Genomic DNA, 17,313 nt, shown 5'->3' with positions numbered 1-17,313 from the left:
ATTTTGTTTCTAGAATGCCATGATGAGGCGAGTTGGATAATAGCACTTATTAAACACAACTTTAAGTACCGAATAACTATAATAAGTATTATTTAGTAGATAAAATATCCATTACCATCTCAAAAGTTAATAATTGAGTTTCCTACCTGTAATTTTCAAATTAAAAAATAAAATCTAAATGCCAGTTTGTTGACGACAATAACTTATTAAACATAATAATTTATTAAACATAAATCAATTTGAGTATAATTTCCAATAATGTTCGATCATCAATTTCTCAAATTATTGGTGAATTAAAAAATTAAAATTGTAGGAGGGTAAAAATGTCATGGAAAAGATTGTAGAAGGTTAAAAATGACATTTAATGTCTATAAAGTCTTTTGTCTTTGATGGTGGTTTGGACGCTTTAAACTTTGCTCTGTTCTTCGAATCGTTTAGATCTGACCCATCTTCGCAATTCTGCCTCCATTTGGAAATTCTCTTCCAATTTTGCTGTAAGATTCTTTCTTATTTTCCAGAAATTGCATTTCTTATTTTCTGATTGCTTCTCTCCTGTAATTTTGCCTCTGCCTCTGTCTGGATGCCTGGCAAGGGTTTCTGAGAATCTGAAGAAAATGAATGGACGAAGAAATTAGTTGTTCAGAGCCTTGGAAAATAGAAAACGCAGAATGATTTTGTCGGTTCTGTTGCTCGTTAGAGGGAAATTTTGATTTGATTGTCTTGGGAACTTAGCTGAAGGGAACGTAAAAATTTCTGTTTTAAAATGAGTTATATTTCCTTCATTTTCTGAGAAGATTCTCTGAAATTTCTCTTTAAAAGTTGACATATTGTTGTGCTGCATCGAATTCTCTTTCATTCCTTTTCCTTTAATGTCACTCGCGTTTCATTTTCTTAAAATACTTTTTGGCTTTATAGAAATATGTTCTGTAAAAGTGGATTTATATCTGTTTGGCAGCTTAGAAAAAGCTTCAAATTTCCACCCAAATAGTTGGCTATCCTGCTTCTTTCGTCATATGAAATGCTTTTCTTTAGTGTACTGCCTTACACCAAACATTGAATGAATGCAGATTGTCGTAGTTTTTTGCTTTTTATATTCTATACATCTCATCGGTTACTTTATCTTGTTTAGATTTATTTTTTCGTTCTTTTTAATCCTTACCCATTTATCATCCGTCTGAGGATTTACGTTTCTTTATATTTATATAATTTAGATACTTGTGTATTTATTGTTATTTTCTCGTTCTTTTGCAGGGGTATCATTGGTTAAGTTGTGAATCATCACTGTTGCAGTTGTGAATGTGTTACCTTTACCATATCGGGAAAATAATATGCTTTGGTTGAGCATATCTATTGATGTATACCGCAAAGTTGTCTGTTTGAACCTCTATTGCAGGGTTATTTTGTAAATCGCTTTTTGTCCAGAAGAAAACCGAATTATTCCTCTCTGAGCTTCTTCCTATCAATCATGGGTTCCAATCACTTCTTTATCATTTCCGGTGATATCTACATTAGCTGAAAATCTTACCGTCTCTGTACACCATTTTTCTTTCGGTCTTCTGATTTATTTTTTCACTTCTTTGTCAAGGAATTGAGCTCATTAGATTTCTCATTTATATTTATCACCTTTCTGCTCCCGTTGTAGTTCTTTCTGCAGTGAATATTCTCCTTTTACCTTCCCCTTTGTCGTTTGCATCTCTTTTGTGGTTTCTGGTATAGAAGAATAGTTGTCGGTTTAAGGTTCAGAAGTAGTTATGGTGTGCCAAGCAGCAAGCCAGACGAGATTTCGGGCTTTGAAACATGAGAATGGGATTGCAGGAAAACCAACAATTGTAGTTAGAGTGATCGCATGCTTTCAACCTTTGCAGAATTGTCAGGTTCGTCAACTCAGTTTTTGCCTCCTGGTTTTGCTTGTTGTTTAACAATTGAGTTAATTCTACATTTATTATATTCAAATCCCTCTGTATTTTTTCTTTCCCTGAAGTTGGTTCATTGAATACCTTGATGAAACTTTTGGTATTTTTCTGTTTCAGGCCGAGTATTTCCGACAATTGCTGAAGCCTATCACGTAGATTGAATAGCATTTATTTCTCTTAAGTTGGACTTTGCGAACTTTATTTTCTCTTCTTTTTTCTGAAATCATTCAGCAGATAACTCTCATCACAGACAAGAGCACAACATTTTGAGGTAATTCTTGATACATGTTTGCTTAGTTTATTTTCCCTTTTATTGTTTTGATTGTAACAAAATAGTAATCTTTCAAAGTTTTGATTAGGTGGTTGTTTTGCTGGATGGGTGGGGCAGATAACTCTCAGCTTGATTTTGAGCATTTTGCTTGGCAACTGCATAATCATAATTCCATGAATACATCTATAGAGATCAAGCAACAGGAAAGCTTGCCTCCGTATATCAACCCTGGAAATTGCTTGTTTTCCACATGTATAGGAATGCAAGGGTTTGCAATTCCACCATTACCCAGTTTTAAAGTGGAACAGACAAATGTTGTTCATGGGTCGCGTCAATGCTTATCCCCTCATTTCCAGAACTCACTTGGTACTCCAAGTCCTTGTCAGAAAGAAAAGGAATCTCTGCATTATGCTGGACCTAGTGGGATGCCTGTTTCAAAATCAACTAATGGGTCGTATTCGAAAGGTTTTCTTATCTTTGATCAATCTGGGAATCAGAAGAGATTGATGTATGCTCCTATGTGTCCTCCTCTCTATTTTCCCTCAACAGTTGCTGAAAACCATGGTCCTGGTTTGCTAGAAGAATGGATAGCTGGAGGCATTGATTCTGTGAAGTATTTTCCAAATATGCTGTCCAATGAGAATTACATAGCTGGTGAAGAGAGTGAAATGCATGAAAACACAGAAGAAATAGATGCCTTGCTTTACTCAGACGATGATGGTACTGGTTATAGTAGTGATGATGAAGTGACTAGCACAGGACATTCTCCAGAGATGATCAATAAGCATTATGAGAAGGAAGAACAATGTCAAGAAACTACTACAGAAGTTGCTAGTTCTGATGGGCCAAGAAAAAGGCAGAGAGTGCATGATGGAGGGTCCATAAAATCACTGCCAATTGCTACTGTTGCTGGTGAAAGAGTTGAACTACAGAAGTTTGCCAGTGATGCAGAATCAAGCTGTGGCATGGTCCATGAGGAAGAAGCTGGAACAGATGTTGATTTCTGCACTTCTTGCAAAAAAGACAGGATCAAGGAGACGTTGAGAGTGCTTGAGAGATTAGTTCCTGGTGCAAAGGGCAAGGACCCATTGTTGGTCATCGATGAAGCTATAGAATACTTGAAGTCCTTAAAACACGAAGCTAGCACGCTAGGTGTGAGCTGTTATTAGATTGCATCCCCCTTATTTTGTTTCAGATGTTGGTGGATTGGTAAAACCAGGAGGTCATGGCACGGTAACTCAAGAATCCTTATTTTGAATTTTGATGGATCCAAGATCAGTTCACTAGTGCGAGTCCTCATCTCTCACAAGAACAGTGTTGATGGGTTAACTAGCAAATGGTGGTGTACTTTGGGATAACATTGAACCTAGGCGGCAATGGGTGAATAATTGCCATTTTCATCTGTTGACTAGGCATGATTATGTTTGATGCTTTTAAGAGACTAAAGGGGAAAGTCACAAAGATTTGGAACGCATGAGATGTGATAGTGGTGGGTTATGCTGAGGAACTAAAAGGAGACCCCTGTTTTCCAGCAATTGGCGAATCTCCAAGGATTTAGTGCATGCGCGTTAGGTAACTCGGGTCCCACCTTCCACATCTTTATTTCTGGATTACGTGCTGTGTCCCTTTCCCTAGTAACCCATTCGCAGAGGTTTTTTTCCTTTCTTTCTTCCTTTTTGTGGTGGCTTCCCTTTATTCTTAATAATGTTGTAAAAGTGGTGCTTGTCCCTTCTGGTATTAGGTAGACGTTGCACGGTGAAACTTTTGTGGGGGGTTTTGATTATGAGATCTGTGAAACTTTTGACTGCTCTGCGGTGGGATAGGATATCTATTTCAACTTTTGGTACTGCTTTTGTATTTGATGTAATAATTGGGGTGTGAATGCTTTTGTGATTCTCATTATGTACTGTTTTCTCTATGCTTGTACTTGACCTTCTTCTTGAGACTCATGTTCCTATATAAGTTTTCAGTGGGCTTATCTTCTCAGCTGTACAATTCTATTGATGATGCTGCACTTCAAAAATGTGATATTCTCTCTTAGTTTGGATCTTTATTTGTTGGGCCTTGGCTCTCCAATCATGAGTCTATGGTTTGGATCTTAGTTTCTTGGGCCGTGGCCCAATTCCTTTTGCACCTATTATTATAGGTAACCTTGATAAGTAGGCCTATCAGTTAACCAAGTGGAAGTTTGACAAATTTGATATGATATGATTCAGATTTATTTTCAAATATATCTAAACGCAGAGCCTTAATGTATCAGGAAAACTTCAATTGCTTAAAAACTGGTCTCTTTCTAAGGGAAATTTGCTTTTATTTTCACCAATTGCAGGAATCACATGACCAGCCTCTTGACTCCTCACTACTAAAATTGATTTGAAAGAATGGCAGAGAACTCACCAAAAGTGAGAAGAAATTATTACAAATTTGGGAAACGGATGATTTATATAAGCCTATCCCAACCAGCACAAAGTGAGTGATTGCTATGGAAAAAGGAAAAAAAGGAAAAAGAAAAGGGGAAACTATTCTGTTGTTCTCTTGACCAGTGGAAATCAAAATGAAAGAGAAAAAAAAATGGAAGCCAGAATCCAAATGAAGAATGAAAGTGATGATGCTGATCTTCTCAAGATATTGAATTTCTCCATCTTCTGTGTACTTTTTTAGTCTGTTCTCCAATGTTTGGATGGTGGGAATCATTTTCTGGGGTTTCCAAAGTTGACATCTTAGTGAGTTTGCTTAGTTTTTTCCACCCACTGCTCCAAGCAGAGGTCTGCTTCTGCTTGGAAACCTTCTCAAACTGCCTCTGTAAGCTCTCCATTTCAGTTTGAAGCTCAAGATACTTTGTCTTCACACTCTCCAGCTCAAATTTCAGTGTGTTAATGTCCTTCTTGGCAGTTGCCCACCCTTCTTGGAATGACTGTGGTGTGGCTTCCAGCAGTGTTTTTCTGTTTGTTACGAGCGGTTGGAACTGCGAATCGCTGGCTTCTTTCAGAGACGAGTTGGCGATCGTATTGCTTATCTTTACTTGCTCGGAGAAGAGCACTTGAACCACCACTCGTAATGGGAGCCTTTCGTTTTGTGCGGCGTGCATACAGGCATCAATGGAGAGCTTCTGGCAGTCCATCACTCGGCATAGCCGCTTCCTCTCATGCTCAGTGAGCGTAGGGTGCGCCTGTCATAATCAGTTCACTTGGTAAACACTTCATGATAAAATTTAGAAACTCTTTTATCCCTCTCTTAGGTTTTAACAAACATGTTCACGTAATTAAGTCAGTAGTTCATACCTTAAGATAGGAATCAATAGCTCGGTAAAGCCCGTCATCGCATGTTCGAGCAGATTCTGGCAGAGCTTCAGCCAGTACTTGAAATTTTGTCAAGGAAAGGTTTCTATCTCTGGCCACCTCTGTTAGATAACTATCAACAAGCCTTGCCACCCTCATCTTTGCATTTGGGACACCAGCCCCTCTTTGAGATCCTTCGTACATATGTTTATCGGAGAACGATTGTCGGCTTGGACTCGAAATATTGGTCTGCTCCTGAACAAGGAAATGCTCCAAAAGCCTCTGGACAAGATCAACATCATACATTGTCTCACTTTTGCTGTAGGATGGGATCAAAAGATCCACAAGTGTGGCTTGCTCAAACTGCATTCCAACCCTTTTCTCCAACTCAGTGACCAATGCTGGTGCAACTTTCAACATGTTTGCCATTCTCAGCAACTTTAGGAGGAAGCTACACGAGACGCAGTCTTTCTGTGGAGGAATGATGCTGATCAAACTCTCGACGATCATCCGTTGATCTTTCGCCTGAAGCATCGAGTGATCTTCCTTGTTGCCAGCCACAATCATATGGAGGCCACCTTTCCAACTGTTGCTGCCACTGCTTGTGTTACTAGTGGTGCTGGTACTTCCTTCATCACCTGCGATCGCTCCATCGGTTACCAAACCTGGAAGCCATTTCGACGAGTAATGCATTATCGACGATCCAATCAGTTCAAATCTCATACCCTTTACTTTGATTGCTGTGATTACTCTAACAAAGTGATCAATCCTGAGGATTGAGACATCCTCAAACCACCAATCAGGAGGAACATGCTGATTCCTGCTGGGGCTTGAATCCTTAATATCATTCCATTTGGGACTAGAAACTTTGGGGGGTTTGCCAGTGTATGCCCATCTAATTCCTTTCGGATTGGCACAAGCCTTCCAAGCAATCGACTCGCTGCACCTGCGGACGATCTGTAGGTTCTCAGCCCACGGCGAGAGCTTCTCGCAGCTTTTCAACACGACGATCGAGTCCCTCCACGACGACAGTACCACATAGCTGAGAAACGCTTCGGTTTTGAATATCAAATTGCCTTCTTCCAAATCTTCTGTCATTTCAAGATATTCTGCAGCACATCTGAGGCCAGAGATATTGGCTGCTGTTAAATCAACAGCTATCCCGTAACAGAATTTGGCTGCAAGTTCAAAAGCCTCAGCCCCACCAGGAAGGTCATCCAAAACAACCTTATTCAAATCTGGGTCTCTTGATTCATATATGCATCTGTTCATCTTCCCACTTCTAGAAAGAAGAGGATACTTCACACACCCAAACAAACACCAAAAAACAAAAAACCCCAATTAGAGAAACTCTGCTCAAAGCCATGAAAAAACTCTCAAACCAGAGAGATTATACATATATATATACCTTATGCAAATGGAAATTCACATCTTCAACTTGAACTAAGAGGTCACTTGGGATATCAGTTGCAACATACCTACACAGCAGAGGGCACAATAATCAGACCCAAAATTTCCCAGAAAGAACAAAATTAGAAACAAAAGTTTGTGGAAAACGTACCAGGACTTGCCTCTGAGCTCGAAGCCATCTGTCTTAAGAGCGTGTTGGGCGGAAGGGGGGAGGCCATTGCCGTAGTCTCTGCCACCAACAGACTCATTTTCAGATTCCCACATGATGGAAGGAAGACAAAGGGCCGAGAGATTAGGGGTGGGGTGTTTGTTTCTCGGGAAAGTGACAGAGAAAGAGGAGGGGAAATGGGGAGGAAAATTTGAAGAAGAAGAAGAAGAAGAGAGAAATGGAAGAAAGGCACATGGGGTGATTGGAATTATCTTGTTGAATTGTCGGCTTCTTCACTGATTTTTCAGTGGATGAAGTGAATTTTCACAGGCTGTGAAGTAATGGGCTCATGGGTAGGTGATGGATCATTCTGATTGCATCCTCTTTGCTCTGATTTTGCATTAATAATGTGCTTTCTTTCTCTCTCTCTTTTTCTTTCTTCTCCAAATGAAGTGGACAGGGCAGAAGACAAGAGGAGAGCTTGTGTTCTTGTTCTTTGAGAGATTGTTTTCAATTTTCATTTCACCATGGCTTCTCTATGCATGTATTATACCCTTCTGTTTTGAAGGTTTTTTTTTTATTTAACCCGATCGATGTCGCGTGGCTTTGCCTCAATACTGAGGCCGACTTGTCTCCCGAGAGGGAGGTCCTAGCTATGCACCCTGCGGGTTTTGAACCGAGGACGGCGTATCCCCATTTGGCCACAACCTACTACGCCACCCCTGCAAGGACCCAACTTAATTTCTCTTTATTAACTTAAATGAGTTTAAGATTAAGCCTGATAATGATTTTGTTTTTTTCCCTCTTATTGAAAGTTAAGCTTACCATCACTATTTCTATTTTGTATTTCTTTCATCTTTTTATCAACTTTTTAAAAAGATTTTTTAAAGTCTAAGGCCAGAATTTGAAAATCAAAAGAAATAGTTTTCAAATACTTGATTCTTAAAATGTGAAAAACATACCTAAGACATGGCGAGAAAGTAAATATTTTAAAAAAATAAAAATTAAAAACAAAAATCACTTGAATTGAAATAACAAAAATCATATAAAGTATTAAATCAAAATTAGGCCATTGTAGGCTTCGTTTTTCAATTATGTGAAAGTAAAACCAATAAATGGTAGTATTAGAGGTAAGATATAGTTTTAAATTCTATTTTATTTTTCTTTATTATTACGTTTTGTTTTTAAAGATACAAATATTCTACTTTAGTCTTTTGAATTTTCAGTAAAATAAAAAAATAAAAAACTATTTTAGTCATTATAAATTATCTTTCATAATCATTCGATAAAAATTCTGACTTGTCTTTTTTTCCTTTTGATACTTATGAGTGTCCGAATTAGCTTACGCGCACCTCGATTAATCTTACGAGGCATCCACTTAAATCTACAACATTTAGTACCAGAAAATACATAAGAATTAATTCTCTATGGGTGGTTCGGTTGATCGAATTTTTCTAGTCATTGAGTTTTTAGAAAACTCGAGAGAGTAGTTGACTACACTTTTGAAGCAATAACTATGAGGGACAATTTATAAACTTTTGTACTGAGCTTCTCATTATTAGATGGTACAAAATGCACATGCATATGGATTTTATCATGTTTGGTGAATGGGTCCCTTTAGTATTTAATACTCTCAAAATTCCAAAATTTTATTCTTTTTCTTAAATACACACACATATATTTATTTTAAAGTGTCATTAATAGGTTAAATTCCAAGTAACTTTGATTTTAAGATTAAAAAAAATCTTTTTTTCTTTGCCAAGTCATTGATTTCTATATAAATAAATATATTTTTAATACAACAAATATTGGAGCATGGTAATTTAAATTTCAAATGTAAAAAAAGGAGTAGAGTATGTAGGTGTCTATACCATTTGAATCTCTGATCTTTTAGTCGAGAAGATTGACACCCATGATCTAATATTTATTTCAATCATCGAACATGTAAATTAACGATAAACTAAAAATGTATTGGTCAAACGTAAACATGAACGCTTCTATACAGTTAAAACTTATATATTTCAAATATTTTAGAAAAAGAAAGGCCCCAACACCTCAAACTGTGTCCCATCTTTTCAATCCCCTCTTTTTCACAACCTGAATGAATGCAATTGATTTTACTTTTCATATTTTTCAAAAGGCTGTTTTCTTTTTCACTGAATTTTTGTTGGCCAAAAGAAAAGGGTGATTTTCCTGTTTGGAGATTATTATCATGTCTCATGTCCCTTTTTGCTTATGAACCAACCAACCCATAATTTCATTTATTATTTTATGAGTCAATTTTATTAATAAATATATAATAAGATAGGTCTTCAAATTGATGATAATGATGGAAGTTGTGTTATTCCTTTAGCAAAGCACATCACTTTGATGAAAGGAAGAAAACTGTATACATCATGTGGAGTGGGACTCCTCTTTTTTTTTTTGTTTCTCCCTTAAATTATTGGCATATGGATTTTCTAAAATGAATGATGATGTCTTTTTATTTAAATCTTGAAAACAACATGTTCCGTTGGATTAGATATTTTGTACCTTCGTCACTTTTCTTGTTTCCTAATTCATTTATATATCGAGGACGATGATCTTCGTAATATGAGACGATATCTAGGTATAAATGATAATGATCTGGATATATATCACCCAATTATATATCGTGACATTTTTTATATGTCAATTTTTGTGTTGCATGTCCTTTTTTGGTATTGATCGTGTTGAAGATCTAGACCTACCTCCTTGGCGTTGAAAGTTACTATTGTTGCTATATTTTGAATTTTCAAGAAGGATAAAAGATCATTTGAAAAACATTTTGATAACAAAATTATAAAATAAGTGTAAATAAAATAGATTAATTTCACATTTATAACATTTTGCAATTGAAATTCACATTTTCACGACAACGAGGATATAAATTGTTAGAAGTTCAATATAATATATTGAAAAATATTTTGAAATTTATCTATGATAGTTTTTTTCCCTATATATTAACGAATAAGAAAATTAAAAAAGTAAAATAGTTATATTCATATTAGACCATGACATTCTATCCGAGGATGAACTATAATATTCATCTCATTTTGAAAAAATAATGCTACAATGACATTCTTTCGGTATCTTCTAAGATATTTTATATTACGTTTTTTTTCTCTTTGATTTAGAAAAAAAAATGACAAAAAATAAAACCCATATATATATTTTTGTGAAAATTGAAAATTGAAAATTAATTTGATTTAATAATTGTGTTTGGCCCAACAGCGATGTGAATAAGGAAGGAGGGACCCTTGATAGATGGCTTTAGTGGATGAGAATGTGATTCCCATTCCTCCCCACATTCTTCCTTCTCTTTGTGTTTTTTTTTTTCAACTCACTAATTTTTATTCTTTTTCTTTTTAATTTTTATTTTTATTCTAGTGTGATATTTGATTTAAATTGGATTCTTTACTCGAATTTTTTCTTTTTTCTTTTTTTTTTTTCCTTTTTGGTTTGTTTTGTTTTATGCTTCTTTTAGAACAACAATCTTCAAATCTTAGCTTAATATGATTTTCAAGTTAAATACATTGTTTAGCATTTTATTTTTAATTTAGTTTCATCGAAAATTTCGATTAAAGCTTAACTCATTGAAATTGAATAAATAAATGTTAATGTGACATTTAATAATATAATTTTTGTGTGATGGTATCTTTACCTACTTGATTAAAAAATCTAATTAGGAAGGGCAAATATTTGACATCATGGACTTGATTGAAAATGTTTGATTCTCTAAAAATAAGGATTCAAACTATATAATAAAAAAAAAGTATATAATTTCAAATACCAAGTTGTATAAAAAGAAATACTTTTAATCACTGTGATTAATATTCCCCTCCCCATTTGCCTAATGAATGAATGTCTACCCACGAACAATTCTTTGAAATCACACCTAACAGATTAGGTGTGTCAATTGATTTCGAAACAATATTACATTCATGTTAAATAATTAAAATAATTTTCCTACGAAAAGAACTGCATATGAGAGTACGAAAACAACACATCTGAAAGTCAAAGTCAAATAATGAAGACTACTCTACAACATAAGACATTAAAAAATAGATCATCTTCCAACTAATCAACTCTACCTTGTGTATAGAACTCTTTTCATGATGAATGAAAGACACATGTGATCGTAAATTTCTCGAAGTGGAAGATAAAAAATAATTTATTAAGAGAGAGAGAATAATGAAGGATACAATATGAGGATGAAGGAAATCTCCATTTTCCCACATTGCTTGTCTCCCTTGTTGTTGGGCTAAATTTGGCTTGACATCACATATATCATTCATCATCTCAATTAATTACTTACCTTCCCTAAACAAACATATAAGTTATTATATGTTCTATTTTCAAATGATAGAGTACGAATTGTCTCTCAACTCTTATGATTTGTGAGAAAATATATTTAACTCTTTACTCTGATTTTTTGTTTCTAAAAAATTATGTTTTGTTTTGATGTTTTACTTTTGAAATTTGTCTAGAACTATATATAATATTGAAAAATGTGAAAAGAAAAGCAATTGATTAGTTAAAGGTGTGATATTATTATTTGTGATGATACAAAAATCCACGTAATAGAAAAAATCAATTTTATTGGTACATCAATTTGTAGGAGATTAAAATCTACAATCTTTTAATTAGAGAAATATGTCTTAACTATATGCTCGATAAATTACTTTAATATTGATTTATTTAAAGATATTATTTGATATATTAAAGGACAGACTCAATAATTACTATGTTCGTAAAACAGTAAAAAATAAATAAATAAAATTTTAAAAGTTGGTTACCATTAATTTGTTGTTCGTATATGCTTACTTTTTCCTTTTATATTTCTTTCTTGAGACATATAAAATGCATCAATATATATCTAAATTATTACACATCTCTAAGATTACTTCCTCACCCTTTAACAACAACAAATTTAATTTTTTTTCTTTAAAATCATTTGTGCTGCTTGAATTTATCTCTTATATGCCATGTTGGTTAACTACTAAACTACCCCATATATTTCTAACCCAGATAGAGTAAAATAGTGCAACATTTGAGCATTTTAAATTATTATTCACAAAAACAAAAAATAGAAATTAATTTTGCCATATGAATGTTTGATGGTTCAACAAAAGTTTTAAATATCGGAAGTCTCAATTTTACATGATAGTTGATTAAAAGATATTGATAAAATAAATATTTTTAGAAAAATTATTAATATTATTTACACGTTCTTTTTATACAATACTAGATTTTGTGAACCAAATAGAGGCACGTTACTTTTCTTTTAAAAAGATAAAGATGATGTATGAGGGATGAGAATTGTTGCCATCATTGAACAGAAGTTCTTATAAAATTGAACTCGAGTGTGAATAAATACAACAATAATAACAATAATATATTTCTATAATAATTAAAGTGACATATTTTATTGGCAGATGTTTGTTTTATTAGCCCCACAATGGATATTCAGTATATTTGAATAGAACTTTGTGCTGGTTGAATACTAGACATTGAAAAAACAAACAAAAAAGAGACTCCAAAAGCAATCTTTGCTCTTTCATATAACATGCTACTATTAAAAAATAATTAAGAATATAAAAATGGAAAAATAACATTGTAATTTTCCTTTAGTAAAGTATTATTAGATCAGGTTTAGCCAGTGTAACATACTTTATTTTTCAAGATAGTTGAAAATATAGTAAAAATTAAAAAGAACACATTCTATGATTTATCGGGTACCATCATAAATAAGTCGTAGGCGTACGAGTTAGGATTTGGATAAGAAGATTACAAATTAGGTTTCTATTTACACAACACTATTATTTTAAGAGCTAGATGTATATACATAATTTTTTTTTATTTAATTACCATTTACTAGTTCCTATTTTCTGGCCTATTCTTGTTAAAGACAAAGATACCCAAGTCTCGAAGTATCTCTATAATAGTACTATATTGTCCGTTTTGGACATAATTTTCACGATTTTACTTTTAGCTTCACCCAAAAGGCCTAATTAATATAGTATTTTGATCGTATTACCCAACACTTTTAATGGGTTAGTACTTCTCGTACATTGATTAATTAGTTAGTCTTCAATTACCCTATTTATCTAATAAAAAACTAAAACGAAACATGTGCTATAGGTAGAAGTTCACTCGACACATATATCAACTACACGATAATAGTGTTGCATCCAGAATACCTGAAGATTAAACTTTAATACATTCGAAAAGTTTGAGATTATAATTATATTTAACCGAACGACAACGACATATAATATTTGAAATCCCAGAAGGGTTGGAATTCAGATCTTGGAAATGGCTAAAATTAAACCAAACGAACAAGATCCAACATGGATTTGTGTTGGAGATCGTTAGTCTGCACCAATTCCATATAGTCTTTGTATTTGATGTGTTTATACAAAGGAGGATTGGTGAGTTGATGAACCAATTCTGGGGCTGGACCAACCACTGTGTCAAGTGATGGCCCAATTGCTATGCCTACAGACATTCTTGTGGCCTTCTTGTTCACTATTGCTCTGTGCAGCAAACTCTTGTACTTCCCATTGCTAAAGATCTAACAACGTCAACGAATTTAGCTTCCATTACAACTCGAATAATTCAATCAACTCGGTTCGAGTTTTATAGAGATCCATAGAGTAAGAACCACACAACATCGAATCCGAAAAACCAAAAAAATAAAAATAAGGAAAATTACAGTTGGTAGCAAAAATCTTTTATATATTTTAAAATATGTCACATGTTTTTCAAAATTTTCAAATATAGTTCAAATTTTCACTTATATCAGTACTGTATCAGCATACTCATATCAAATGTATATCACATCTATATTGCAAGTATATTAAACACTTATCAGTCGTATATACTTACTTTTTCCTTTTTTATTTATAGATACACATAAAATGCATCAATATATATCTAAATTATTACACATCTCTGAGATTACTTCCTCACCCTTTTACAGCAACTAATTTAATTTTTTCTTTAAAATAATTTGTGTTGTTTGAATTTATCTCTTATATCCCATGTTGGTTAACTACTAAACTACCCCAAATACTTCTAAACTAGATAGAGTAAAATAGTAAAATATTTGAGCATTTTAAATTTTAAATTATATCAGTAGTATATGATCAGACAGTAACATATCAGTAGTATATCAAACACTCACATTAATAGTATATCAGATTTATATCACATATATATATATATATCAATATTATGATAAATTACAGATATATTCATTTGGATAAAGTTGACATTTTAAAAATAGACCTCGGTTTTTTTTTAAGTTGTTAATTTTACTAAATATTTTTGTCATATTTAACAATTGTTCCTAAAAATAAAGCATGTGGGTGCACGTCGTACCTCGAGTTGATCAGCGGTATTGACGAGGAAGGAGTTGGGAATGGGATTGACATTGACCCACTTTCCTTGATGCAAGATTTGGAGGCCACAAATTTTGTTTTGAAGAATAAAAGTTAGAAGGCAATGATCAGAATGAGGGGGTAACCCCATTGCTACCTCTGCCTGTGGACATGGTGGATACAAGTTTCCTACTAGAATTTGTGAACATGATTTCAAATTCACTGCTTTCTCCAAAGTGCACCCTTCCAATCCCAAGCTTTCTGAGATCCCTCTCGCCAATTCTCTCGCCAATTCTCGAACTCTTCTGCAGTATTCTTCAGAGATCTCTCTACCATAAAAAAGCAAACACGACGATAAAGTCGTCGATAAAAATAAGGAATTCGACTGATCTTGATGGTTAACCGTTCGAGAATCGTTTAAAAATGTTTAAGAGTGCAATTTGAATAAAGTTCTGCATCTGCTAAGGAAAATGCATAAACAAAATTTTAACTGTTGCTTAGCTAGATTATAACTAAAATTTTTTTTTGATAAGTGTCCATTATATTGTTGAGCGGAGCTAAACTTGTATCTGACTATAACTAAAAACCGGTACATGCCGGGAGGCAAGAGAAAGTGAGTAAGACCTGAATCTTGAAGGTTTAGTTGGAGCATGAAAGTTGGGATGAACCATGATTTTCAAATAATCTCTCCAAAAGAACACCTTCTCCATCTTAGGATTGAAGCTGGTGCCATATCTGATAGGGTCAAGAACATGTTTTGTTTCGTACTCTCTTTTTTCTTCCTCCTCTAGATCAAAAAACTCTCTGCAAATATCCACCATCTCCGTCATCACCGTCTCTGCTACTCCATGATTGATCACCTGCATTCTCAAAAACGACGCTTCGTTACATCACGAAGCGAAAAAGAAGGAAGAAGGAAGACAATTGTCCTCCTTAACTCGTCTCCAAAATAAATAAATAATAAGTTTTTTCTTATTTGTCCTCAAATTTTTAGAATTGAAAGGTTAGGTATATAACTAAATTTTGTTTTCATTCTGATTAGACAATTTTTTGCAGGTACCATGAAAAAGCCCCAGTCCTGGCAAGCCTTGCCGAGCTGATCGACGACTTCGGCTCGTTGATCGGGAGTACCCATGGTGAGAAGAGAGAAATCAACGGTGGGAATCGAATCTTCGACGCCTTGCGGAGCTGCATCGACAGCGCCACCGTCGGCGGAGAAGACGTAAGAGGAAGGAATGGAGGTTAAGTTGGGTGTTTGAGCTATGGTTTTGACACTGGCCATCGCTGGTGAAGCCATTGGGAGCTGTTTTTGGAGGAGAAAGTTTGGACACAAATTGGTTGCAAAATTATTGTGAAGTGTTTGGGGCATAAATTACCTGTTTTTATCAGCAAACAAGCTTCAGATTAAATCACCCACCACTGTTTTTGTTTTAGTAGTGGGGAAAAAAAAACTTCACCTAATTTGTGGTTAAATTCACAAAAAAAATATCCATTTACCTTGAATTTCTAAGTTGGTAGGATAGATTTATAGATTTTTTTTTGAAGGAAGGATAGATTTATAGATTAAACAACGTGGTTCACGTTCAACTAATTAGATTGGTGGGTTCTTCTCACCAAAAAAAAAAGAAAAAAAAAAGTGGAAGATTATCTATCTCAAATATTGAGTCACTGTCGAATTCGTTTGTATCATGTGCTAATTGATTTAGGTTTTATCATTCTACATGTGTGTTTCATTTCTAACAGTTCGGTGGACACAATTATGGAATTATTGCTTCTGTTCGTCATCTTATTTAAAATTTGGTCGACTTGCACAAACAACTATACACATATATTGGTGTTTATTTTATATGCTCTCAATTTTCTAGCTGGTAGTAACATCTTATTTGTGGAACTAGAATAAAACATCTTATTCGTGGGTTGAGAATTGCTTTAGGTTAAGAATATATTTTAAAAGTTAAAATTTATAACAATTTAGTCCCTGCTACGAAAATTCTCATCAAAATTAAGCATTAGTTTTTGTCATATAACGATTTAATTTTTTAATTTATAAATAAATTTGATCCTTCATCGGTTCATCAATCTACATATATAAGAAATATAACAAAAAAAAATCACAATAGGAACTAAATCGTTCCAAAACTTTAAATTTCAAGAACAAAATTGTTTCATGCTAAGTTCCGGAAATTAAATTGTTACCCATTTAAAAAAAATTACAGAGACTAAATCATTACTTTTAAAAATTTTGTTACAGAGATCAAAATAACCGAGATTAAATTTAGCACATGCAGAGATTTGGAGTCCGATATTTTGTAGTACGGGGACCATATGGGTCATGGGCGGTGGATATTTTCAAACTAAAAAGTCAACAAAACTTTGAGTGTAATAATTGGGCCATTGCGAAAATGATATTTCAAAATTGTATGAACCATTTAAATCTTAGCGTAGGTTTCAATCAAAATATCGTTATTTTTGATATTGTGTTTGAAGCAAATTTGAAAATGAGTCTCAATTTAAAAATTATTCAAGATATTGTAGTATATTTGTAAATTATTAATAATTACCCACTAAATATTTAGTTAAATCTTCTCTCCAAAAAAAACTATATATATTTAGTTAAATCTGAAACACAGGTATATAACTATTTTTATTTTATTTTATTTAATAATTAAATAACAATAATATTTAATAATAAGATAAGTAGTGAGTGTTTTTTTTTCTTTTTAATATAGGTACTTTGTACTTCTAGGATTAATCAAGTGGATGAAATTTCCAACTTACAAATTTCATTTTCATCTACTTTAAATTTTAAATTTAAGTCGTGAAAGGTTAATACTTTTGAATATATGTGAGGATTTATCTTTGAAGCGAAAGAACTTCGGAAGCTATATGT

General features: G+C 33.6%; 3 protein-coding genes across 3 annotated transcripts; 1 reads left to right on the top strand and 2 right to left on the bottom strand.

Moving 5' to 3' along the window:
• Positions 1-373: 373 nt before the first annotated feature.
• On the top strand, positions 374-4,170 carry LOC111017706 (transcription factor bHLH143-like). Its single transcript, XM_088118761.1, has 4 exons — positions 374-494; positions 1,252-1,874; positions 2,031-2,184; positions 2,273-4,170. Exon 4 carries the CDS (start codon positions 2,289-2,291, stop codon positions 3,351-3,353), a length of 1,065 nt encoding a protein of 354 aa, XP_087974887.1. The 5' UTR covers positions 374-494; positions 1,252-1,874; positions 2,031-2,184; positions 2,273-2,288; the 3' UTR covers positions 3,354-4,170.
• A 362-nt stretch (positions 4,171-4,532) lies between these two features.
• LOC111017624 (root phototropism protein 3) lies at positions 4,533-7,569 on the bottom strand. Its single transcript, XM_022293438.2, has 4 exons — positions 7,024-7,569; positions 6,871-6,940; positions 5,466-6,761; positions 4,533-5,353 (listed from the first exon to the last, which is right to left on the bottom strand). Exons 1-4 carry the CDS (start codon positions 7,134-7,136, stop codon positions 4,805-4,807), a joined length of 2,028 nt encoding a protein of 675 aa, XP_022149130.1. The 5' UTR covers positions 7,137-7,569; the 3' UTR covers positions 4,533-4,804.
• A 5,633-nt stretch (positions 7,570-13,202) lies between these two features.
• On the bottom strand, positions 13,203-15,915 carry LOC111017638 (2-oxoglutarate-dependent dioxygenase 19). The gene is made up of 4 exons (XM_022293457.2): positions 15,484-15,915; positions 15,048-15,283; positions 14,425-14,752; positions 13,203-13,615 (listed from the first exon to the last, which is right to left on the bottom strand). Exons 1-4 carry the CDS (start codon positions 15,790-15,792, stop codon positions 13,367-13,369), a joined length of 1,122 nt encoding a protein of 373 aa, XP_022149149.1. The 5' UTR covers positions 15,793-15,915; the 3' UTR covers positions 13,203-13,366.
• Between the last annotated feature and the right edge of the window lie 1,398 nt (positions 15,916-17,313).

The sequence above is a fragment of the Momordica charantia genome, assembly GCF_013281855.1.
Source record: "Momordica charantia cultivar OHB3-1 chromosome 10 unlocalized genomic scaffold, Mcharantia_2.0 BLBB01000010.1, whole genome shotgun sequence".
NCBI lineage: Eukaryota > Viridiplantae > Streptophyta > Magnoliopsida > Cucurbitales > Cucurbitaceae > Momordica > Momordica charantia.
This window is presented reverse-complemented; position numbering and strand designations above follow the sequence as displayed.